Source organism: Microcaecilia unicolor, chromosome 5, assembly GCF_901765095.1.
Source record: "Microcaecilia unicolor chromosome 5, aMicUni1.1, whole genome shotgun sequence".
Lineage (NCBI taxonomy): Eukaryota > Metazoa > Chordata > Amphibia > Gymnophiona > Siphonopidae > Microcaecilia > Microcaecilia unicolor.
Window position 1 is genome coordinate 11924732 of NC_044035.1, and position 27083 is coordinate 11951814.

The 27083-nt window shown below is 44.1% G+C and overlaps 1 protein-coding gene across 1 annotated transcript in view; it reads right to left on the reverse strand.

The window, feature by feature from the left end:
• Positions 1-3008: 3008 nt before the first annotated feature.
• CCDC172 (coiled-coil domain containing 172) overlaps positions 3009-27083 on the reverse strand; it is an 81751-nt gene continuing 57676 nt past the window's right edge. Inside the window, exons 7-8 of the mRNA XM_030204793.1 lie at positions 6513-6600; positions 3009-3105 (exon numbers count right to left, since the gene is read on the reverse strand). Of these exons, the coding sequence (XP_030060653.1) occupies positions 3079-3105; positions 6513-6600 (115 nt within the window). The 3' untranslated portion in view covers positions 3009-3078. The remainder of the gene's footprint in view (positions 3106-6512; positions 6601-27083) is intronic.

Sequence of the window (27083 nt, forward strand, 5' to 3'; positions counted from 1 at the left end):
TGTTTTGAAATTTAGACATTCTTGATGAGAACCTTTTTTTTAAATCAGTAATTAAAAGCAGACAGGAAAAAGTGAAGTTGCACAACATAAGAAAGACTCATACAGGTCAGGTATACACAAAACAGGTTTTGCCCCATTATGGTACCAATGGAAAAATGCTTAGTGAATCTGACCATATGAATGAAATTGTCTCCAGCAAATGTTAGGATCATGTAATAATCAATGCACCATAATCTTCTGTCCACTAGATGGCAAACAAGTATCCCTTAAAAAATATTGCCGTATTATAAAAACTTAATATGTTAATGCATTAGAAATACTGACATCCTTCAACATCTTAAGGTATGGATTAGAAAATACGTAACAAAGTTGTTGGACATCAATCATTTGAGCAGCCTACTGGTTATAACAGAGGTCTTTTACAAAGCGTTAGTAAGCCCAACGCAGACTTACCGAACGCTAAATCGGGACTATCACTGGTCCAACACGGCCACCGGCAGTAGTTCCGCCCCGAGTGCCATTTCTGGGGGAAAATCCCCCTGGCAATGGCTTGCATGGCGGTAACCCATTGGTAATCGGGCATCGCAGCGCACTGCTCGATTACTGCGGGAGCACTTATTGCCACCTCAGTGGGTGGCAGTAAGGGCTCCCTACTGCATGGCATCGCCATTTTTGTCTGGGGGCTTTTTACCCGCTGTGGTCCTACTTTCAGTCTGGCAGCTGCTGTGCTGTTTTGGGAAATGGAGGTCTCCTAGAAGGAGAACATCACTCTGGTGAAGAAGTAGCGCTATATAAATTATTTATAGTAGTAGTACTCCTGTAGCTAGGACCGGCCCACTAGGGGATGCAATATCCTCTCGCACTGAAGAAGTATCTCCAAGAGCTTCTGCCCAGGAGGGAAGGGTTAGGCTAGCTGTTGTAGTTGGTGATTCAATCATTAGCCATGTAGACAGCTATTAGAACCAAAACAGCATCCTTCAAAGAATGGAAAAAGGATCCAAATGAAGAAAATAAGAAGAAACATAAGCAGTGTCAAGCTAGATCCAAAACACTGATAAAGAAGGCTAAAAGAGAATATGAAGAAAAACTTCCCATGGAGTCAAAAACTCATAACGCCTTTTTCAGGTACATCAGAAGCAGAAAGCTACAAAACTCTGAATGGTGTAGAACATAAGTATTGCCACACTGGGACAGACTAAAGGTCAATCAAGCCCAGCATCCTGTTTCCAACAGTGGCCAATCCAGGTCACAGATACCTGGTAAGATCCCGAAAAAGTTCAATACATTTTACGCTGCTTATCCCAGAAATAAGCAGTAGATTTTCCCCGAGTCAATTTAATAATGGTCTATGGACTTTTTTTTTAGGAAGCCGTCCAGACCTTTTTTAAACCCCGCTAAGCTGTCTTTACCACATTCTCTGGCAGCAAATTCCAGAGTTTAATTACATGTTGAGTGAAGAAAACGTTTCTCTGATTCGTATTAAATATACTACTTTGTAGCTTCATCGCATGCCCCCTAGTCCTAGTACAAAGACCAGGGAACACTCAATGAAATTACATGGAAATGCTTTTAAAATAGGAGGAAATATTTTTTACTCAAAGAATAGTTAAGCACTGAAACTTACAGCTGGTGGATATGGTAATGGCAGTTAGCATATCTGGGTTTAAAAAAAGTTTGGACAAGTTCCTGGAGGAAAAGTCCATAGGCTGTTCTTGAGATGGATATGTGAGAAGCCTTTGCTTGCCCTGGAATTGGTAGCTTGGAATGTTGCTGCTAATGGGTTTCTTCCAGGTATTTGTGACCTGGATTGGCCACTGTTGGAAGGAGGATACTGGGCTATATAAACCACTGGTCTGACCCACTATGGCTATTCTTATGTTCATGTATACCCTGGAGGAAAAACAATAAAAGGAAGATATGATAAAGGCATTTAAATACCTCCAAGGCATAAACGCACAGGAAGCAGGCCTCTTTTCATGGAAAGAAGCTCTGGAAGAAGGGGTCATATACTGTATGAGGGTGAAAGCGTGATGGATATATGAACAGCCTCCCAGTGAAGGTGGTGGATAAAGGATAGTATCTGAATTGAAGCAGGCAAGAGGCAAGCATAAGGGGATCTCTGACAGGAAATTTGAAGAGCTGAGTAGCTGATGTAGACAAGCAGACCCAGAAAGGCCATATGGTCTGTTTTCTGCCATCATGTCCACATTATAATCTTTAAAACATTTTTAACGTGTTAGTGAATAAAAACTAAAATTATATTTATGTATCACATGTACCATACAGGATGATGAAAGTCTGCAGTATATCCTAATGCACAGAAGGCCAACAGTTATTTTTGTAAGGTACAGTGTACAAAATGTCCATCTATGGAAAAAATGATTACACATATTGAAGCCATCTGTTTCTATAACCAGGCCCAAATACATTTCAGAAAGCACACACATCTCCCTTACACAATTACAGATAATTTTTCAATATTTTTAGTTAATCAATACCCTTAAAAATAATATGATAAACAAGGCACATTATGGAGAGAAAAATGAATATTTTATTAAGCACACACACTAAAATCAGTCAGCTTAGAGGAAGTGCCATGTGCCAAGGGAACTATGTTCTGAAGGTAACTTAAGCTAATTGCTCCCTGAGCTAGTGGAATCCAGCTATAATACAGGAGTACTGTTTGTATGTGCCAGATGGGATGAGCAAAACTAGACATTCTTTAAATGACCCCTGGCTTATCAATTCATGGGAAGTCTGTCACTGGTCTCAGAAGAGAGCACATGCAACTACACAAACTGACAAATAGAAATTAAATACAACCAGAGCTGCAGTCCAAAAGAAGGTGCAGAGACAGAAGCTAGTAAAGTGGAACTAGGGTCTTCTGGATAAGGCTCAATTATAATAAGAAAGAATAGCTAGAGGAATCCAAAACATGTGTATACTGTATACCCACATTATTCAGTAAGCAGCAACAATGAAAACCAAGTAATTTGTTTCTGAAATACAACCCTCCCTCTCCACAATGAACACCTAAATTAGTTGAAGTATATTGCTTGTGCGCTGATTATTCGCAACTCACTTGTTCATCTTTTGAAGTAATTTCTAGAAAAAATACAGAGAGTTTAAAACAAAAATTGTTACTGAGGTACTATATTCTGATTACATGTTCAAACTAAAATCTTATTGTGTAATTATCCATCCACAGTTGTCAACTATAATGCAATACATTCAGAGAATACATTTCAAAACTAGTCATGTTAAAATAGACTGACAAACCTAGACTTACTTGCCTGAAAACTGCCCTCCTCTGACTTGCTGAAAGTATGGATGGAATTTGATATGCTGCCTTTGTGTGATTACAATCAAGGTGGTCTACATGTTATATACAGGTACTTATTTTGTACCTGGGGCAATGGAGGGTTAAGGAGCTGTAGTGAGAATCAAACCCAGGTCCCCTGGTTCTCAGGCCACTGCACTAGCCACTTGTGCAGACACATTTTGCAGAAGACCCTCTATATGTATTCCTTATTTAAAAAACTGCATGCACTAATCTTGGTGTCAGCAAAAAAGGGCAAGTGGAAAGCATGTTGTGCATATTTTATGCTAATTTGTAAAAAGAAACAAAGAAAAAGTAGACAACCCTCAAAGCACACTCCCTCCCCCCCCCCCCCCCCACATACTTTACATCACATGGACTATTTGAAAATTTCCCCCCCAGAAGGATAATTTTGAAAGCTATTTAGCCCATCAAATGGCTGTTACCCTGATACAATGACTTGGCTGAAGTGTGTCCTCTTAAGAAAGTTCTGGTAGCGTCCCACCACACATGCACATGACTGCGAGTACCTCAGTCTGATGGTATAGTTAAAGAAGACAGCTCCAAGGGAACGAGACAGGGTATGTGAATACTGGGCCTACTGTCCTTAGAGAGTAACTGTTTACTCCGAGGACAAGCAGGCCCAATATATTCTCACATGTGAGAATCCCAAGCTACCAGGCTCATCGAAAACAATGCTAGGACAATAGGGACATGAAACGTCAGGTCTTCAAGTCAATAAACCTGAAACTATATACAAACGGGTTGTAAAGGTGCAGCCTGGAGCAAAACAAAACCGGGTCTAGGAGGGTGGAGTTGGATTCTGAACACCAAACAAATTCTGCAGGACTGTCTGACCAAACCGGCTGTCACATCGGGTATCCTACTCTAGGCAGTAGTGAGACACGAATGCATGGACTGAAGACCATGTCGTAGCTTTGCAAATCTCCTCAATGGAGGCTGATCTCAAGTGGGCTACCGACATAGCCAAGGATCTGACATTATGAGCTCTGACATGACTCTCAAGTGTCAGGCCAGCCTAGGCATAAGTGAAGGAGATGCAATCTGCTATCCAATTGGAAAGAATGCATATGCCGATGTCTACTTCCATCCTGCTTGGGTCAAAAAAAACAAAAGGTTGGGTGGACTATGGACTTTAGTCCGCTCCAAAGTGAAAGCTAAGACTCACTTGCAAATCAAGGTATGCAGTGCACCTTCGCCAGGATGGGCATGAGGTATTGGGGAAAATGTTGACAGAACAATTGACTGGTTTGTGTGAAGAACTATTCTGCTGTGATAAAATTTAGGGGGTCTTTTACTAAAGATTAGTCTCCTTTTTGAACGCTAACGTATTGGATTTCCTGTGTATACTTTTTAACAAATTAAAAGACAATTACAAATCCCCAGCATTACATTTAAAAAAACCTAACTAGTATATAGTCTGTGCTTTGATTTTCTAGTCACCTGACAACAGTGAATATATTAGGGCCCTGTTTAATGCAAGAGGCGCATTAGTGTTGTTAGTGCACGCTTACCGTGTAGCTGCCTGTAATATTCCTATGGGCATCTACATGGTTAACGCGCACTGAAAATGCTAGCGCACATTAGTAAACAGGGTCCTTCATTTGAAATTTTATCATGATCACTAGGACATCTTGTTCCAGGGCTGGTCTTTTTTTAAAGAGCAGTTTTCAATAATTTGTCTTGTTTGTATTGTACACATTTATCCTATGTACACTGCAACTAATATTTATATGGAAACTACTCATGCTGTTTCCCTTTGAAAATTGCCAAAAAAAAGCTAACCCCAATGTCTAGCGTGCATAGTTTTAAGAAAGTTCTGGCAGCCTCTCACTGTGCATGCCCAGGTGCCTTCCTGCCACCGCAGTCTGTTCTTTTCTGCAAAGCTGGGAGGACACAAAGTTATTCAAAGTCGTTAAATCGCAGGAGGATTGTGAAAAATTACAAGAGGACCTTACAAGACTGGGAGACTGGGTGTCTAAATGGCAGATAACGTTTAATGTGAGCAAGTGCAAAGTGGTGCATGTGGGAAAGAGGAATCCAAGCTATAGCTACATAATGAAAGGTTCCACATCAGGAGTCATGACCAGGAAAGGGATCTAGGTATCGTCGATGATGATACGTTGAAACCTGATCAGTGTGTAGCGGCGACTAAGAAAGCAAACAGAATGTTAGGTATTATTAGGAAAGGATTGGAAAACAAAAATGAGGACGTTATAATGCCTTTGTATCGATCCATGGTGCGACCGAATCTCGAATATTGTGTTCAATTCTGGTCACCGCATCTCAAAACAGATATAGTGGAATTAGAAAAGGTATAGAGAAGGGCAACGAAAATGATAAAGGGGAATGGATGACTTCCCTATAAGGAAAGGCTGAAGTGGCTAGGGCTCCTCAGCTTTGAGAAAAGACGGCTGAGGGGAGATATGATAGAGGTCTATAAAATAATGAGTGGAGTGGAATGGGTAGACCTGAATCGTTTGTTTATTCTTTCCAAAAATACTAGGACTAGGGGGCATGCGATGAAGCTACAAAGTAGTAAATGTAAAACGAATCAGAGAAAAAATATTTCTTCATGCAATGTGTAATTAAACTCTGGAATTCGCTGCCAAAGAATGTGGTAAAAGCAATTACCTTAGCAGGGTTTTAAAAAGATTTGGACGGCTTCCTACAGGAAAAGTCCATAGACCATTATTAAAATGACTTGGGGGAAAATCCTCTGCTTATTTCTGGGATAAGCAGCATAAAATGTATGGAACTTTTTCCCGATCTTGCCAGGTATTTGTGACCTGGATTGGCCGCTGTTGGAAACAGGATGCTGGGCTTGATGGACCTTTGGTCTGTCCCAGTGTGGCAATACTTATGTACTTATGAACTGCAAGTATCAGAATACATGGCAATGGGAAGGAAAAAAAAAAGACCAGCTCTGGAACAAGATGTCCTAGTGATCATGATCCTCTCATTTTATTAAGTAAGCTCAAAAAGCCACCTCCTTGTTGTTCTCCCAGAAAATCTCTCAAAGCCCTTCCCTTCAAACTAGCTTAACCTAATAACCCCTCTGTATATAGTGCTATTCTCAATCTAACACTTGATCTGTGCTGAGTGCTTAAAATGCTGTGAAACAATGGCACAATATAGAACTATAAATTCAATGTTTTACTAAATGTCATACCATCTGCAAAAAGTCTATTTCAATGCGAAGAGCTTCCCTAACATTTTCCATATCATCCTCTTTATAAAGTTCCAATTCTTTCTTAAGCCTGTTTAAAAAAAAAACACACACACACATATATACAAAATACCATTAGGCTCTATTTTCAAAACACTCTTGTTACCAAGTATAAGAAAATGAAGCATTTTAATGCCACTCATTCAGGCAAGCAGTCTTGTTTACTCCCCGGGGGAATTTTGTACTGTCGCAGTAGAGCTACCATGGCGTTGGTGCACACCAATCCAGCACCACCGCCAGTCTACCACAGGAGCCAACGGTAGTGCCGCCCCCCAGTGCGCTCCATTTCTGCTGTAACAGAAAATAATTTTTTTAAAGTCATGCCGGTCCCGGCCAATAGCCTGCATAACTGTCTTATGTGTGTCCTAGTTGAATATTTGCTGGGACCTGCATAAGCTCCAGCAACTAGGATAACAAAATTAGCCCCATATATTCAGTGCCAGTGCCTACATATGGCAAGCGACAGTGTTTAAAAAAAACAAAAACAAAAAAAAAACGTTCACCACCAGTCGGTAACAATCTGTGGAAGGGAGGGCCTATTTCAAAAAGATTGGCTCCACCTTATCAATGTGGAACCAATTCTGGCACTAAAGTTTAAAAGAGATGTAACACTGGGGTTCTTGGTAATGGTTAAAAAAAACACACTAGTCAGCTGTCTAGGTGAAGCCTGGCAACAGAGCTTTCTCCTTCTCAAAATGTATTTATTTAGGGGCATAGGCCAGGAATGGAGAATACTCCAGCAGGCTGAAAAGGAAATACTTTACACTTCAATAGTGTCTCACTCTTTCAAGCAAAGATGTAGACCACACCAGCTGTGGTTTGAATCTTTACTGAAAGACCTTAGGGCTCCTTTTACACTAAGGTGTGCTAATGGATTTAGTGTGTGCTACATGCCAAGAAGCCCATTTTATTCATAGTAACATAGTAAATGACGGCAGATAAAGACCTGTATGGTCGGTCCATCCAGTCTGCCCAACAAGATAAACTCATTTTACATGGTATGCAATACTTTATATGTATATCCGAGTTTGATTTGTCCTTGCCATTCTCAGGGTACAGACCGTAGAAGTCTGCCCAGCACTGTTCTTGTACTAAAAGTTCTGAAGATTCTGGAATCCTAAGGAGCAGTGCTTTTTTTGTAGAAAAAAAGGTGCCGGTACTCATTATGGGCGGGGTCACCACATATGGCTCCACCCCTATGATAGCCACACCCACATTAACCACACCCCCTATACCAGCCATGGCGCATATAAACAGACATCATTGAAAATATTATAGTATAGGAGAAAAAAATAACGTGATTTTTTTCATTATAAATAATCTCTGTAAGCTCTTACAGCTCCAGTATACCCAGTGCAAAATAAGACAGCCAATGTAAATTCTCAAATTGGACATAATTACAAACACTAAAATGAAAATAAAATGATTTTTTTCTACCTTTGTTATCTGGTGACTGTTTTTCTTTCCATATTGGTCCCAGTCTGTGATTCTGCTTTCTTTTCTTTTCGCTTAACTCTTCTGTGCCATTTGTCATTTTTGTCTCCTTTTTCTTTGCTTTCTTCAATATTTTTCAGGCTCTCTCTCTGTCCAGATTTAATTCATTCTTACTATCCATTCTTTAATTTCCTTCATCTACCTGTGGCTTTTCATCTTTTCCTCACCCTTGTTCTCCCCATGCCCCTTCCTCTTATTCTCCAGTCTTTCTCTATTCCCCTTTTCCATCCAGCAGCTCTGCTTTCTCTCCCCATCCTTCCAGTGTCTCCCCTATTTCTTTCTGCATTCTTCCATCCAGCATCTTCCCTCTCTCTCTCCCCATCCTTCCATCTGTTTTCCCCCTCTCTCTCCCCAGCCTTCCATCTGTTTTCCCCTCTCTCCCCAATCCTTCCATCTGTTTTTCCCTCTCTCTCCCCATCCTTCCATCTGTTTTCCCCTCTCTCCCCAATCCTTCCCTCTGTTGTTTTCCCTTGCTCTCTCTCCCCAATCCTTCCCTGTTTTCCCTCTCTCTCTATCCCCATCCTTCCATCTGTTTTCCCCTCTCTCCCCAATCCTTCCATCTGTGTTTCCCTCTCTCCCCATCCTTCCATCTGTTTTTCCCTCTCTCCCCAATCCTTCCCTGTTGTTTTCCCTCTTTCTCTCTCTCCCCAATCCTTCCCTCTGTTGTTTTCCCTCTCTCCCCAATACTTCCCTCTGTTGTTTTCCCTCTCTCTCTCTCCCCCCAATCCTTCCCTCTGTTGTTTTCCCTCTTTCTTTCTCTCTCTCCCCAATCCTTCCCTCTGTTTTCCCTCTCTCGCCCCAATCCTTTCCTCTGTTGTTTTCCCTCTTTCTCTCTTTCCCCAATCCTTCCCTCTGTTGGTTTCCCTCTCTCCCCAATCCTTCCCTCTGTTGGTTTCCCTCTTTCCCCCCAATCCTTCCCTCTGTTGGTTTCCCTCTTTCTCTCTCTCCCCAATCCTTCCCTCTGTTGTTTTCCCTCTCTCTCCCAAATCCTTCCCTCTGTTGTTTTCCCTCTTTCTCTCTTTCCCCAATCCTTCCCTCTGTTGGTTTCCCTCTTTCTCTCTCTCCCCAATCCTTCCCTCTGTTGTTTTCCCTCTTTCTCTCTCTCCCCAATCCTTCCCTCTATTGTTTTCCCTCTCTCTCCCCAATCCTTCCCTCTGTTGTTTTCCCTCTCTCTCCCCAATCCTTCCCTCTGTTTTCCCTCTCTCTCCCCAATCCTTCCCTCTGTTTTCCCTCTTTCTCTCTCTCCCCAATCCTTCCCTCTGTTGGTTTCCCTCTTTCTCTCTCTCCCCCCAATCCTTCCCTCTGTTGGTTTCCCTCTTTCTCTCTTTCCCCAATCCTTCCCTCTGTTGTTTTCCCTCTTTCTCTCTCTCCCCAATTCTTCCCTCTGTTGTTTTCCCTCTCTCTCCCCAATCCTTCCCTCTGTTGTTTTCCCTCTTTCCCCAATCCTTCCCTCTGTTGGTTTCCCTGTTTCTCTCTTTCCCCAATCCTTCCCTCTCTTTCTCTCTCTCCCCAATCCTTCCCTCTGTTGGATTCCCTCTCCCTGCCAAGTTTGGCGCGAATGGCGCGAAGGCGCGACGCACGCGGCACCAGCCCCTATTTCCGGCAGCTGCTTCTCCTGTTGTTGAGCAGCAGCGGCCACTACACAAAGAAAAAGAAGATTAAAAAAATTTTGAAACCTGGCTGAAACGCGGCACCCCGGCACTGTAGACAGCCATTAGGCATTGGCTGTTGCCCCACATCCTCCTCTTGCCTCTATGTCACTGCCCCTGGAGGAAGACCCCGGAGGAGCGCAGTGACGTAGAGGCAAGAGGAGGAGCGGCTGCGGGGCAACAGCCAATGCCTAATGGCTGTCTACAGTGCCGGGGTGCCGCGTTTCTGACAGGTTTGAATTTTTAAAAAAATCTTTTTCTTTGTGTAGCGGCCGCTGCTGCTCAACAGGAGAAGCAGCAGCGGCCGGAAATGGGGGCTGGCACTGCGTGCGGGACATGGGCTCACGGGGCGGGGGGAGCAAAAAAAAAAGGTGCCGGTACGCCGTACCGTTGCGTACCGGCACAAAAAAAGCACTGCTAAGGAGTTACAAGATTCCGGATAAATTTTATAGAATACACCTAAAGTTCCACATGGTTTATAGAATATGACCAGCGTCCATCAGCACAACTAAATTTAGTCACGGCCAGTTACACCAAGTAGAACTTGGTGTAAACACTGACTTCTAAATTATGCACGAATCGGATATATAGTATAACAATGCGAATAGATTTTAGAAACGCCCATGGTCACACCCCCTTTTCAACGATGTGACTTAAAATTTAAGCGTATCACGTTTAGATGACCGAGGGGTAAAAGGGGCAGTCAGGGAAGACAACGCCATAGCAGAGAGATTAAATGAATTCTTTGCTTCGATCTTCACTGAGGAGGATTTGGGAGAGATACTAGTGCCAGAAAAGATATTCAAAACTGACGAATCAGAGAAACTGAATGAAATCTCTATAAACCTGGAAGACATAATGGCACAATTTGACAAGATAAAGAGTAGCAAATCGCTTGGAACGGATGGTATTCATCCCAGAGTACTGATTAAATTGAAAGATGAACTTGCAGAACTATTTTTACTAATATGTAATTCATCTTTAAAATCAAGCATGGTACTTGGATTGGAGGGTGACCAATGTAATGCTGATTTTTTAAGAGTTTCTAGAGGTGATCAGGCAAATTATAGACCAGTGAGTCTGATATCGGTGCTGGGCAAAAATGGTAGAAACTATTACAAAGAACAAAATTACAGAGCATATTCAAAAGCATGGTTTAATGAGACAAAGCCAACACAGATTTAGTGAAGGGAAATCTTGCCTCACCAATCTATTGCATTTCTTTGAAGAGGTGAACAAGCATGTGGATAAAGGTGAGCCGGTTGATATTGTGTATCTGGATTTTCAAAAGGCATTTCACAAAGTACCTCATGAAAGACTCCAAAGGAAATTGGAAAGTCATGGGATAGGAGGTAGTGTTCTACTGTGGATTAAAAACAGGTTATTTTTTTATTTTCAAATTTGTTTATTAGTTTTCACATAATATGACATAACATACAATTCCCCTTAATCACCAATATTCAGTGAGCAAAGAAATCTACTGAACAACTACACACTAAACTATAACATTAGTCAAACTCCTTGCCGTTATTGAGTCTTAACATTTCCAACTATCATGAAAACTCACTATGGCCTAAGCTAATTACATCAACTTAAATATGAGTGAACTAGTTTCCAGCTCCTATCTAACCCTCCCCCCTATTCCCCCCACCTCCCGCCCCTTCCACCTTCCTTAAGGGATTAACCATTCTGACTGATAATTGTTTCATGTCCGTACAGCTAATTTACATATTCAGGTTGCGCCCTCTGCCTCCCGAGGGGATGGTCTGCAAGAATGGGGTCCAAATCTTGTAAAAGTCTTTTTCTGTAAATCTCCGATCTCCGGTATATTCCGCCATTCTCTTTTCAAACCTCATATAATCTATCTTCAAGCCCCGCCACTGTTGTAGCATAGGTGGTTTATTTGTAATCCACTCGGTAAGTATTATCTTTTTGGCTGTCATTATTGCTCTGTGGGTGAAACCTTTGAACCCTGCTGGGACCGGGCGCACCAAAATGGGTCTCCCAAACAACATTTGAGGACCCTTCTTCCAGGTTACACCCCACATCCTTGAGGTTGACTGTGTGATTGAAGTCCAGAATATTTGTATGGTAGGGCATGTCCAAAACATATGCCCAAGTGTCGCTCCTTGTGCCCCACACTTGGGGCAATCTCCTTCTGGAGAAACTCCCATGTGAAACGCCCTCCTCGGAGGGCTATGGGTCAGCGTGACAAACTTGTACTCCATTTCACTATATGAAATCATCTTGGAAGAGTTGTGGATCGAATAAATATACTCCTGTAATGATTGTGGTGTCAAATTTGTTCCCAAGTCCCTGTTCCATTTCTGAGACAAAGATTCATAGTCTAGCTCTGCTGTCATATCTCTTAAGTGGCGGTGATGCATTGTCAATGGTACTCTACCCTGAGATTGCAGGGAATAAGCTGACGAGAGTTCCTCCTGCACATCTTCTGTAAGACACTCCCAGGGCAAGCTTTTCACATAGTATTTTAATTGCCAGTAGTGGAAGTGGTCTGTGGGTTTTAGGGAGAACTTGAGCTGGAGTTCTTCAAAATGTTCTCATTGTCCCCTCCTCAGTCAAAACCTGATGGAGGTATACCAACCCACTTCGCCTCCAGTTGCGAAACCTTCCATACAGAGTTCCAGGGGGAAAGTTTGGGTTATCACATATTGCTAAGAAAGGGGTGACACTTCCGGAGAAATGATGAAACCTGCAGACCCACCGCCACACTGCTCGTACTGTAGTAAATATATGGGACTGACTCAAGACAGGAGGTATTTGTCCCATATGCAATAAGCAACTAAAATGAACTCCTTGTGTTAGGGAGGTCTCCAGAGGTGTGTCAGAGAATTCTGAAGTAGATCTATACCAGTCAGAGACGTGACGCATGCCGCTGGCTATTGTGAGATATCTCATACTCAGTAAGCCCAAGCCTCCAAACTCCCATGGTATTTGCAATGTCGAGATTGGGAGTCTTGCTTTCCGGCCTCTCCACAGGAACCTTTGTACAAATTTGTTAAGACGCTTTTCATCCTCTGGTTTTAAGAAAAGTGGTAAAGTCTGGAACACGTACATCCATTTGTGAGCTATCATCATGTTGTAGACAACAATCCTTCCCATTAACGACAAAGGGTAATTCTCCCACAATTGAAGCTTTGTTCGTGTTATCTCAAGTAAGGGTTCAACATTCTCCTGGTATAGTTGAGCCAGATTCTGTGGTATGTTTGTACCCAAATATCTTATCTTGCCCTCCACTCTTGTCAGGGGGCAGACCCCCCCTGACTGGCCCTGGCTAGGGTACACCTCCATAGCCAATGACTTCTTGTTGTTTAGGGTGAACCCCGAAAGTCGGCCAAACTCCTTAACTAGTTGTAATGTCCAGTCTAGGGAATCTGAAGGATGGGTAGTCACGATCATCAAATCAACTGCAAATGCTAGGCTTTGATAACTTCTCCCCCAACCTTCACCCCAGGAATTTCTTTTACATTTCTCAATACCCGAAGCAAGGGCTCCAAAGACAGGATGAACAGGGCCGGGGATAGGGGGCAGCCTTGCCTGGTGCCTCTAGTGATCGCAAAGGGTTGTGCTCTTATCCCATTCACTAGCACTGAGGCTGTTGGATTTGTATATAGTGTGGCTATGGCTCTGTATACCCATCCCCCTATGCCCAAGAGCCTTAAGACCGTGAACAAGTACTTCCACCCTACTTGATCAAATGCTTTTTCGGCGTCTAATGAAAAAAGGGAGGTCGGGGTTTCTGTCAGCTGTCCCATTGACATGGCCAGCAACAATCTACGAACATTTCTGGCCGCTTGTCTGGTCCTAACAAATCCTACTTGTTCCTCTCTCACTACCCTTGGCAATATTTGGGCCAGACGATTAGCAAGGACCTTGGCTATGATCTTTATGTCTACGTTAATGAGTGAAATGGGTCTGTAAGCGTCTGCCTGAAGATCTGGCTTTCCAGGTTTTTTTATCAGTGAGATTAATGCTGTGTTTGCATATCGTGGAAAGTGGCCCATACCAACCACCTGTTCATAATAGGCAATGATCATGGGATAAAATGAGGGGGGCAAAGATCTATAGAATTCCCCTGTAAATCCGTCCGGACCCGGGGCTGATCCTGTGGGCAAGGACTTTATTACCTCCTGTATTTCCTTTGCGTTAAGGGGCACCTCCAAACTCTCTAGCTCCTCGTTGGTCAATTTTGGGAGTCCTGCTTTTTCTAAGTATTTTGCGCTTCATCTGGTTCACTAGGTGATTTATATAAGGTGGAGAAAAATTGTGTTAAAATCTTGGCTATTTCTTCACTCTTATTTTGTATATTTCCCTTTTGGTCTCGGAGCGCTACTATCGGGGAGCGAGGCCCCCACGCTTTGACTAAGTGCGCTAGCATCTTGCCAGACCTGTTTCCAAATCTGCGGAATTTATGCTGCTTAGAAGCTAGATATCTCTGCCCGCGTTCATGCAATAAAGCATTGAGAGTCACTTGTATGGCTCTCAGTTGTTCTCTTGCCTCAGCTGACGGACGTTTAATATACTGTTGTTTAGCTTGCCTGAGACTTTTCTCTAGCCTTACTATTGCTATTGTTTGTTTTTTATTCCTTGCATGAACAAAGGCAATGACCTCACCTCGCAAGACTGCTTTGGCTGCGCTCCAAAGCAAATCTGGCTGGTCCAAATGCGCTCTATTATGAAGATAGTCTTTCCATCTCTGTCTTATGAATTCTTGAAATTCTCTATTTTGGGAAAGGTAGCATGGGTATCGCCAAGTTCGTGCCTGCTGATAAAAATTCGGTATCTCAATATCTAACCACACCAGGGAATGGTCCGATATCTCCTCCGGGCCTATCTTGGAGGACAGCCCCCAGGGAAATGCTTGTTGGGCTATAAAAATATAATCTAGTCTAGAATACTTGCCGTGGGACCTAGACAGATGTGTAAAGTTATGCTCCCCGGGGTGCAAGCAACGCCATGTATCTACTAAGTTAAGAGATCGTTGGAAGGATGAAAGCGCATGTGCTCGGGGCCCCCCTCTCGTGGCCACCCTCGGGTTGGAACAATCTTCTCTGGGGTCCACGACTAAATTGAAATCTCCCATCACTAAAAGATGTGCGGACTTATAATGAAGGCACATCTGTAGTAGGCTCGAATAAAATTTTGCATCATATATGTTAGGTCCATACACCCCCAGTACTAGAAAATCCCTTTGCTGGATCCATAATCGCACCAATACATATCTTCCCTGTGGATCTGCTTTTACTAGTTCTGATTTTGTGGCCATCCCCTTACGAGTCAACACAGCCACCCCAGCTCTGCGGTCTCCTGAAGATGCAGCGTGTACCTCTCCCACCCACTGTCTCTTTAGCTTGTTATGTTCTTCGATGGTGAGTCTAGTCTCCTGAAGGCAGCCTATGTCTGTTTTGTGCCTTTTAAGGCTCGCTAATATCTTTGCCCGTTTTATCGGCGTGGAAATACCACCCACGTTCCATGAGGTAAACCGTACAGTCCTAATGACGTGATGTTCTACGGGCGTCTGCCTGCTGGCTGTGCCTGCAATTAAGCCTTCCCGGGCGTCCAGCCCCGCCCCGGAAAATAATGGTGCCTGTACTGTTCCAACCCCCTGCTATCCTTAATGGGGACATCCATATGTTTCTGTGTGTATTGGACATGATTTGTGGTCTTCCCTCCTTTTTATTCCTTATAGCTTCCTGATAGCTGAATCTAATCCCTATGCCCTCCCCTACCCCCCCCCCCCCCCCCCTCCGCGACCCATCTCTTTCCCTACAGCCTCCAATCTACCCCGCTTCTATGTGTGGGGTAGAGGGATCAATGATGTGGGGCTCCCCCCTCCCCCGCCAATTTTTGATGATATAGTGTGTCCAGTACCTCCAGTATAATATCCTTTGAGTTGTTCTCACTCTGGAGCTTCGCGCAGCCATCATGGCTCTTGTTTCAATGTAAGACTGTCCTTTGGATTTGCGATATTTAGGTTTTCAGCCATCCATGTTTGTGCTTCTTTAGGGGTTTGGAAAGCGTTCCATTTGCCCTGGTAATGTATCCGCAGCGTTGCCGGGTAAGTCAGCATGAATTTATGGTTAGTGTCCACGAGAGATTGGCACACCGCCCCATAGGCCCGCTGCCTTTCTTGTAGGGCAAAAGAGTAATCTTGAAAGATTTTGATTGGGGAGCCATCATAGTTCAGAGTGCCTCGCTTTAGTCGTGCGCCTCGTAAGATTTTCACTTTGTGGATGAAGTTGTGTACTTTAATCATAACTGCTCTAGGCCTCTGATCACTGTTTGTTTTCCGTCCCAAGCGGTGCGCGCGCTCCAGACAAAGTGCTCCGATACTGTCAGAGAGGGCAAACTCTGTTTGAAGCCACTTTTCCATCATAGAGGGTAGAGAGCTGTCAGATACCGTTTCTGGAATTCCAATGATGCGGAGATTGCCCCTTCTGGAACGATTTTCAAGGTCGTCAAGTAAGTGAGATTGTTTTGCTACTGTGCGTCGCAACTCCTCAAGCTCCGTTGTTGTGCCGGCCTGCTCATCTTCTATGGTGGAAACTCTTGCTCTAACTCTCCCGTTCGCCTGGTCGTGTCCGCTAACAGATTCTCCACCGCCTTCAGCTGGCTGGAAAGCTGCTGCAATTGCGGGTCTAAAGCTATCTTCACAGCCTCCGTTATTTGGTGGAGTTGCGATGGGGTAAACAGCGTTTCCGGCTCTTCGGGTGCTGGGCTTGTCGCCATCTTGAGTTCCTTGCCGCGGGGCTTTTCAGCCTTTTTTTTCGTTGTTTTCGGTGGCATCTTAGTATCTAACCGAGTTACAAAAGGGTCCATGCACCCGCGGGTCCCTCTCTGCAGGATCTTCGGTTTGGAGGTTTATTCTGCGGTCTTTAGCTGGCGGGAAGGAGGGTTCGGCCTAAGAGAGGAGCTTTCCTACCTCCGCTCCCTTCAGCACATCACGTGACCTCCTCTAAAAACAGGTTAAAAGATAGAAAACAGAGTAAGGTTAAATGGTGCATCCACTAGTAGGCTCTCAACATCCAAGCAATGAAAGCCAGAGACTGGAGACTGGGACGTAGAACTTACCCCTCATCATGAGTAATGAGAATCGGAAAACACTCTGATCTCCACGGTTGTTGAAGATAACTCCAGAAGAAGAGGGAACCACATCTGCCGCGGCCAGTACAGCGCGATCAAAATCAGCTTGAGTGTCAACAAAGTTTTTCTTACTAAAGGTTATTGGAGGATATGAATATAGAAGACTTGTCTACCAATTGAGGAGGAACGCTCATCTGACGCTAGTCTGTCGAGGGCATGAAGCCACGAACAGAACTGAGGGACCTTGTGGTTGATCTAAGTAGCAAAAACATCTACCGAGGGGGTGCCCACGCTCAGAAGATCTTGCAGGTTATGCCCATATTGAGAGACCACTCATGCGGTTGCATTATCCTGCTCAGCCTATTGGCCAGGGTATTGTTTTTGCCTACCAGACAAGCGGCCTGAAGGAACATGCCATGTTGGCGAGCCTAATGCCACATCCGGACGGCCTCTTGACACAGAGGGCATGATCCAGTGCCCCTCTGCTTGTTGGTGTAATACACTGCAACCTGGCTGTTTGGATGAGAACAATTTGGTGAGACAGCCAATTTCTGAAAGCCTTTAAAGCATTCCAGATCGTCCAAAATTCCAGGAGACTGATTTGAAGATTTGTTTCCTGGGAAAGACCAAGCACCTTGAGTGTGAATCCTATCTACATGAGCTCCCCATCCCAGGAGAGATGCATCCGTCATCAGCACTTTTTGTGGCTGAGGAATATGGAATGGAAGTCCCAGAGTCAAACTGGATTGAATTGTCCACCACTGAAGAGAGCGTACCAGCTCTGGGGACACCCGGATGACATCTCCTACTACTACTACTACTTATCATTTCTATAGCACTACTAGACGTACGCAGCGCTGTACACTTGAACATGAAGATACAGTCCCTGCTCATCAGAGCTTACAATCTAATTAGGACAAACAGGACAAACAAAAGATAAGGGAATATTAAAGTGAGGATGAAAAAACTTCCGGTGGATCTGCCGGCCAAGATGGCCGCCGCACAGTAAGCTCCTGCAGTCGAAGATCCCACCAGAACATGAGTTTTCACCCCTAAAACACAGCATTTCAGTTGCCCCCTGTTGAGGAAAGACTCTTAATTTCAAAAAAAGCACCGCGAATCTTGAAACGAGCAGACGGCACGGAGTAATCCAGCGTACCCGCTTCTGTGAAGAGCTGCGATCAGCGAGAGACGGGGAAAGCCCTAAGACGGAGATCAGCCACAGTCCAGAATTCAGCGGGGAACAAGAACACAGGCTGGCAGTTGAAGCGGCGGGACATAGAGCGGGTAATTAGACCATCAATCCGAGCGGACGGAGGGTGTGGTGGCAAGTGGGAGAGAGAGAACGGGAAACGTGGAGCAGGGGGCAATGAAGTGATTAAGCTTAGCCTGAGGGACTGGTGTTGGCCACGAGGCAACTGTACAGGGGGAAACGAACAAGAAATCTCCAGTTGCTGCTTCTGGTAAGCACATCAGAACGTTTAACAAAGGAGGAAGAACCCTTTAATGTAGAGCGGAGTAACATGAAGCTGCGCAGGGGTCTATCAAAATGCAAAGCCTTCGGTAACATGTATAAGGCGGTCTGAGCCTTGGCAGTCACCCAGAAGCAGATTTGAACAGCATTCAAATAGCACGCAACACGGTCTAAAGATAAACTTTGTCTGATACATCGGAGCAGATTGATCAGCAGTGGGGGCGTAGACCATAAATTCTAATAGGCAGACAAGAGTATAACTGCCCCCAGAACTTTTGTATGGCGACTAGAAGCTCCAAGAAAGAGCTAGATAAAAATAAGAGCGGGGGAACAAAAATGGCGGGGAAAAGTTCGCCACCGTCACCATCAGTGAGCTCTGCCTGGGCTTCAGAAATTGTTGCAGAGGTGAAAATGGCAGTGGAGGATACCATGAACCACAAGTTACAGCAAATTATTGATAAGCTTGATGGCATGGATCAAAGATTTACCACTTTTACTACTCAGCTCCAGGAAGTCCAGCAGCGACTAGGGGACGTGGAAAACTCTTCACAAGAAGCCTCAAAGTCTATACAGCGCCTCCAAAAAACAGTTTCAACGTTAGAAGATAAAGTGGACGATTTGGAGAATCGCTCTCGCAGAAACAATCTTCGATTGGTAGGAATACCAGAATCAATACAGGAAGCGGAATTGAGAGGCTTTTTGGAGCCCTGGCTTGATAACATCCTACCTAATCAGAGCACGACAGGACCGCTGAAGAAAGAGCGCATCGCCTGGGACCGAGAAAGGAGACCAATACCTGCCCTAGAGTGGTCATTTTGCGATTGCTCAACTACCAACATAAGATGAATGTATTAGCAGCTCTCCGGAAAGGAGAAACGTTGGAGGTGGATGGACACAAGATACTGTGTTTTCAAGACTACTCTACTGAAGTATCCCTCCAGCGTAAGCAATTGTCGCAAATATGTGGGTGACTTCACAAAATGCAGATAAGATTCAGTTTATTGTACCCGGCAAAACTCAGAATCCAGCACAATGGAACAGTAAGATTTTGTGACACTGTAGAAGCCGCTCAAGCATGGGTGGAGCGACTAGAGGAGGACAGGCCAAGAGCATCAAGAAAAACATGAACAATGCCCTAGAAAGACAACATAGAGATTGAGGAAGATGCTGGAAGAGGAGCGGAAGAAACCAGAAGACTTGTGAATATAAGTGGTTGAGTTTAACAGTCTTGAAATTGTGTTTGCTGTTTATGGTGATTCCATGGTTGAAGGGGTGGGAGAAAAGCGAAATATTTAATGTCAGTGAGGGTGGGATCTCGGATTGGAGACACGGAAGTAGGGCACTTTAGGTGCCGTTAAGAGATGGGGAGGATGGGAAGGGGGGTGAGGGGAACATGGGAAAGCAGGAACCTCATGGTTATAGTGGAGAAGGGGAACACAAGCAACATATTAGGAGTCATACGAGGAGTGTATGTCAGTGGAATTTTGTTTAATAATAGGTGGTGGGTGTTTAGGCTAGGATGCCCCCATGCCCACTTAGAGCAGGCATCAAGATCACAGTCTTTGTGGCACTTGACAACACGTAATGGCTTTTAAAATGGTAACATGGAATGTGGGGGGTATATCCTCGCCGATTAAACGGCAGAAAATACTTCAAGCACTTCATAAGCAACAGACATCAATTGCATTACTTCAGGAAACACATCTAACAGCCAAACAGCATGAGAAACTATGTTGATGGTGGGTGGGTTCATATTTTGAATCTCCAGCGCAGGCGAAAAAAGCAGGGGTTATAATTTTAATTAAGAAAGGGGTCCAAGTCATTACACATAAGACTATCGCAGACAAGGAGGGCAGATATGTATTGGCACACTTAACAATAGAGCGGCAACCAGTAGTTATATGTAATGTGCATGCTCCCAATACGTACAATAAGACATTTTACAAAAAACTTTTACATCATTTAACAAGCTTTGAGGGAATTCCCATGCTGATAGGAGGGGATTTCAATGAAGTTGGAGACCCTACATTGGACAGATCTCAAGGGGGCAAAAAAAGATCGAGTGCGGAATCCAGAGGAATAGGTATGTTGAGTGAAGTCCTGGACCTGGTGGATGTGTGGCGCACTCTGCATCCCTTAGAGCGTGATTACACTCATTTATCTCGTGCGCATGCCACCATGTCGCGGATTGATTATGTTTTTAATTCTCGTTTACTATTCACAAAAATCAGGGCGGCAGAAATAGACCCCATTAAAATCTCAGATCATGCAATGGTGAAGGTCATATGGGAAATATCAGAGGGAAGCCCTGGTCAGTTCCAATGGAAATTCCCTATCCGGCTCTATAAAGATCAGGGTTTCCGGGAATTCATACTAAATAAATACAAGCAGTTTCAAGACACTAATCAGGAACACATGGCAACCCCAATACTCTACTGGGATGCAGCTAAGGCCGTACTTCGGGGTGAGATCATTGCTTATACAAGTTATCAGAAGAAGACACGGGAGAAGGACCTGTTTAGGTTAGAAAAGGAAATAACGCGAACACGGCGTAAGTACGGGCGCCAACATGACGTCACATTAAAAGCTAAGCTTCTAGAATTGCAGCAAACCTTAAATGAGAGACTCCACAATAAGGCCCAACGGAATCATGCTTACTATAGATATCATCTATACAAGTATGCAAATAAAAGAGGAAGGATGTTGGCTAGGCTGGCAAATCCTAGACAGGGCAATTATAAAATAAACACCCTGTATTCCTCAAATGGAACTTTAGAAAATAAAGATGTCCTTATTAATAGAATCATGCAAGAATATTATCAGAAGCTGTATGCTATCCCAGATCCACCCCCGATGGACAGTGAGATATATTTGGCGGGGCAAGAGCTTCCACAAATAGATACAAAAAGCCTAGATATGCTAAATGCTCCCATAACGGCAGATGAGGTGTCATGGGCTATACAGCAAGGACCATTGGGGAAGGCCCCGGGCCCAGATGGCTATAGAGGGGAACTTTACAAAATACTGAAGGACGAAGTTGTAGCACCCCTGACTTCAATGTTTAATGTTATAGTGCAGGAGAAGCAAATGCCCATTTCTTTACGAACAGCGCAGATTATAGTACTCCCCAAACCAGGACGGGATGCACAGAAACCTGAATCTTATAGATCAATATCATTATTAAATTGTGAAGCTAAACTATTTGCTAAAGTTTTAGCAAACCGTCTTTCTCGAATACTGCCAGATGTCATTGAGGATTCACAGGTGGGATTTGTACAGGGCAGGACTATCACTAAAAATGTGAGGAAGATATTGGTCACCTTGGAGGCGGTGTATACGCAAGCCACACCATCGATGTTAGTCAGCTTTGACGCCGAAAAGGCGTTTGATAGGGTGGTTTTGGATTTTTTATTCAGTACTTTAGATGCTTATGGTATATGAGGGTTTTTTCAGGAGGCGGTCCGTGCATTATACTATCTTCCACAAGCCCAGGTGTGGGTAATGGAATCTTGTCACCTCCCTTTCCTATACACAGGGGGACTAGGCAGGGATACCCCGTCACCTTTACTGTTTGTATTAACATTAGACCCACTGATTAGAAATATCCAACAGACGCCTAACATACAAGGGGTACGGATCGGAACAGAAACGTTTAAAATAGCAGCCTTCGCTGATGATTTGCTGGTACACGTAATCCACCCTGAAACATCAATGACGGCTCTCTTAGAATGTATGACAGAGTATGGTGATTTCTCTGGCTTTAAGCTATATTTGGAGAAGTCTGAAGTTTTACAGAGGGAGGGAGACCAAATTGAAGCTTGGCAGGAACAGCTCCCGCTGAAATGGGCGGAGGAATCCTTCAGATATTTAGGAATACGGCTGGCTATGGACACTACCACACTTTATAAAATTAATATAGAAAAGCTGTTACAGGACACCAGATGCTCTCTTGAGAGATGGAGCCATCTACCTATATCGCTAATGGGCAGATTCAACCTATTTAAAATGATCATATTCCCGAGATGGCTTTATATTTTACAGGTGTTGCCAATACATATACTTGGTAAAGATCTTTACAAGCTGAACAAGATGTGTCGAAAATTTTTATGGGGGTGGGGGGGAGGAAGTCTAAATTACGATTTGAATATCTGTATGATGGATGGGCACAGGGAGGGTTAGGATTCCCTTGTATTAAACGATACAATCAGGCGTGTCTTCTGAGACACCTTAGGGATTGGCTGCTTAATACGAATCAACATACGCCGCTTAGCTGGGAACGTACATTATTTAGACCTTGGCACCTGAATTTCCTTCTGCAGGCTAAAACAAAGAGTTTGCCACTTGTTTGCAGGAAAAGCATATTGTTGCAACCACTGCGACGCATTTGGCAATTTCTTATGCGATCCTGGAGACAAGATCCCAATATAAGTGATCAACTCCCACTGAGAGGGAATAGGGACTTCCCCCCGGGATTAGAGAAAGGGATATTTGATAGATGGTCGGAATTGGGAATCACTGAACATTTGCGGAACGAAGAGGGGGGACTGTATGGATTCCAAGATCTGCAGCAGAGGTTTTCACTTACCAATAAGGATTATTATACATATAGACAATTACATCATTATTGGTTTAGTTTGGACCAAGCAGCTCTGGACACGAGGTTAGGCCAAAGGTTGCACGATTTCCTGAGGGGGGATGCATATGGACAGGTGTCAATATCGAGCCTACACAGAGTATTAATGTTGCTCAGTCCACCTCGAGCATATGAGATGCTTAAGGATACATGGAGTAAAGATTTGGGATATGAGTTGAAGGGAATACATTTTGCTAAATTGATCAAAGATATACCCAAACAAGTGGGTGGGGCGGAGCTGCAGGAGAGTCAATATAGGATCATACATCAGGGATACATAACACAATCACAGGCAGCAAGGGCTGGTTGGATATCTGATGCCCAATGCCCTAAATGTGGCAGAGAGAGGAATACCTTTATGCATGCATTCTGTTGATGCGACAGAATAAACATTTTGGAAAGCAGTACAGAAATACCTTGAAAAATTATCCTGGAGAGGAGTACTTTTGAATAAAAGTAATGCATATGGGATTTCAGATAAAAATTTGGAGTTACTCTTCTGTAAGGCATACGCAGTGGGGAAGAAATGCATACTTAGGTACTGGATACAGGCGGAACCACAGTCAGTGTGGTTCTGGAGGAATAGACTCCATGAACTAATGCTCTGGGAGGCTAGATCGGCTTTTAGCAGCCCAAAGAGAAGAAAGAATTTTTTATTACTATATGGAATCCATACTTGCAAAATCTCTCTCAATGCAAGAAGTGAAGTACTTAATAATTTGGGTAAACCCTAACTTGCGGAGAACCCAGTAGACATATGCTCCTTGTGTTAAATAGGTAAAGTCTGGAGTTAGATTTTGAAGGAACGATACTATGAAATAAGACGTTCAGTGTAGAGGTTATGGGAGGGGGGGGGTTGAGGGGGAGTTAATGGAATAAAATTGATGATACAGTTAAGATGCACATAAATGCATGAGATGTATTATTATGATTATAGAATGTTTGCCTTTTATAATTCTGCTTCAACTGTTTGATCATCAATAAAAATCGTTTAAATATAAAGTGAGGATGAAAAAATAAGGATTCTGAACAAGTGAATAAGGGTTAGGAGTTAAAAGCAGCATCAAAAAGGTGGACTTTTAGCTTAGATTTGAAGACGGCCAGAGATGGAGCTTGACGTACCGGCTCAGGAAGTCTATTCCAGGCATATGTGCAGCAAGATAAAAGGAACAAAGTCTGGAGTTAGCGGTGGAGGAGAAGGGTGCAGATAAGAGGAGTTTGAACTGTATGCGGAAATGGATAGGAAGCCAGTGAAGTGACTTGAGGAGAGGGCTAATATGAGCATAACGACACTGGCGGAATATTAGTCGTGCAGCACAATTTTGAACAGATTGAAGAGGAGAGAGATGGCTAAGTGGGAGACCTGTGAGAAGCAAGTTGCAATAGTCTAAGCGAGAGGTAAGAGTGTGGATGAAGGTTCTGGTAGTGTGCTCAGAAAGGAAAGGGCAAATTTTGGTAATATTATAGAGAAAAACGACAGGTTTTAGCAGTCTGCTGAATATGTGAAGAGAAGGAGAGGGAGGAGTCGAAGATGACCCCAAGGTTACGAGCTGATGAGACAGGAAGGAAGAGAGTGTTACCTAAAGAAATAGAGAATGGGGGAAGAGGAGAGGTTGGTTTAGGGGGAAAAGATAAGAAGCTCAGTCTTGGTCATGTTTAGTTTCAAATGGCGCTGAGACATCCAGGCAGCAATGTCAGACAGGCAGGCTGATACTTTGGCCTGGATTTCGGCTGAGATTTCTGGTGTGGAGAGGTAGATCTGGGAGTCATCAGCGTAAAGATGATACTGAAAACCATGGGATGAGATCAGAGTACCAAGGGAAGTAGTATAGATGGAGAAAAGAAGAGGTCCCAGGGCAGATCCCTGAGGTACACCAACTAACAGTGGGATAGAAGTAGAGGAGGATACACCAGAGTATACACTAAAGGTATGCTGGGAGAGATATGAAGAAAACCAGGAAAGAACAGAGCCCTGAAATGAAGGGGGTGAAAGCCAGATTGAAGTGGATCAAGATTAGCTTGAGATGAAAGAAAGTTAAGGCAACGGCGGTGAACAGCACGTTCAAGTATCTTGGACAGGAAAGGGAGGAGGGAGATGGGGCGATAGTTGGAAGGATAGGTAGGGTCCAATGATGGTTTTTTAAATGGTGTGACTATGGCATGTTTGAAGGCATCAGGAACAGTCACAGTGGAAAGTGAAAGATTGAGGATATGACAGATAAAAGGGATGACAGTAGAAGAGATAGTGTTGAGTAGATGGGTGGGAATAGGATCAGAGGAACAGGTAGTTAGTTACACTACATCAACCAGCTCACCTTTATCCAAGTTTATTCACACCTTTAAAAAAAATGAAGCAAATTAGTGAGACAAGACTTCCCTCGGCTGAACCCATGCTGACTCTGTCCCATTAAACCATGTTTGTCTATGTGTTCTGTAATTTTATTCTTTATAATAGTTTCCACTATTTTGCTCAGCACCGACGTCAGGCTTACCGGTAATTTCCCGGATCACCCCTAGAACACGTTTTAAAAATGGAGTCACACTGGCCACCCTCCAATCTTCAGGTATTACAGATGATGTTATCGACAGGTTATTTATTACTAACAGCAGATCAGCAATTTCATACTCTAGTTCTTTGAGTACCCTTGGAAGTATGCCATCTGGTCCACGTGATTTATTACTCTTTAATTTGTCAATTTGGCTCATTACATCTTCCTCCCAAAACAATCCAGGGTTCTAGCTTCTCCACCTGGGGGCGCCGAGGCATAGTCTCTGGAACTCCTGGCTCTTTTGAGAGCAGATTCCACCACCATGGAATTGTGAGGCAACTGAGGCTTATCAAAACCAGGTGCACTGTGGATCTGATACTGGGTGTCGATCATCTTGGGCATGACTGGGACCGACAGAGGGGACTCACAGTTCCTAACGAGGACTTCCTGGAGTACCTCATGGAGAGGGACAGTCACAGCCTCCCTAGGAGGAGATGTGTAGTCCTGGACCTCAAGCATCTTGGCCCTGGGCTCGTCCTTCACTTCCAAAGGAAAGGGAATAGAATCAGTCATTTTCTTAGTAAAAGAAGGAAATGAAAGGCTCTCCAGAGAATTTCTCCTTTCAGGTAGAGGGGAGGGTTCAGAGGGAGTTATTATTATTATTATTAGCATTTGTATAGCGCTACCAGACGCATGCAGCGCTGAACACCTGATACAAAGAGACAGTCCCTGAGGAATCATCAAAGGAAACGTACCTTGGATCCTCCTCTAAATCCCATGAGCACTCCTCTTCGGTGTCAGACAATACCTCCTGATGGGAGTGTTGAGACCGAACATGCCTCTACATGGAGGAACCATGCCCTCGAGAACGGCGTTGAGAAGTCGGTTCCCACCTCCGGTGAAGCTTCCTCCACCAACGTCGAGGGAGTGCCGGCTTGGGTGGCATTTGACACCGGAGCTGCATGTGGCATTGGTGTCCGTGGCCGCACCGCAGGTTGAAGGCCAAGCTGGATCACAATGGTAAGCAGGGTAGGCGCAAGCGCCCCCGATGCCGATGCACACAACTGCATTAGGCTATCCAGCAGCTCAGGAAGCAAGGCACGGATGCACTCATCGAGGGCCGACACCGGGAAAAGAAGGGGTGCTGATTAAGAAGCAGGTTGCAGAACTGCCAGGATTGATGCAGGAGCTGGGTCTTGGCTGATGGGAGACCAATGCATTGGCACCTCCTATTTATTTATTTATTACATTTGTATCCCACGCTTTCCCACTCAAAGCAGGCTCAATGTGGCTTACATAGTAATAGGAATACAGAATATTGTTAGAAAGGGTAAAAATTAAGTATACCAGAATAATAGTCCTATATGGAGAGAGAGCAGTCCTCTCGGCGTCTATGCTTCTCAGATGCCAAATCCTTTGACGCCCCAGAGCTCCCGGTACCATGCGTAGAGGGTAACCGATCATGATGCTTCTTGGCCTTTGTTCAAAGCATGTCACCAAGACTCCTCGGTGTCAAGAAGACAACATCGAATCCACACATCACAGTGCCCCCTAGGCTGCTCTACTGGCCCCTAGACATCCCAGTAGCTTGTTTTTTTTTTGTGCTTTTTACTCTTGGATGTTCATTGTTTGAAAATGACTATAAAAGAAAGATGCAAAGAGCACAGAAAC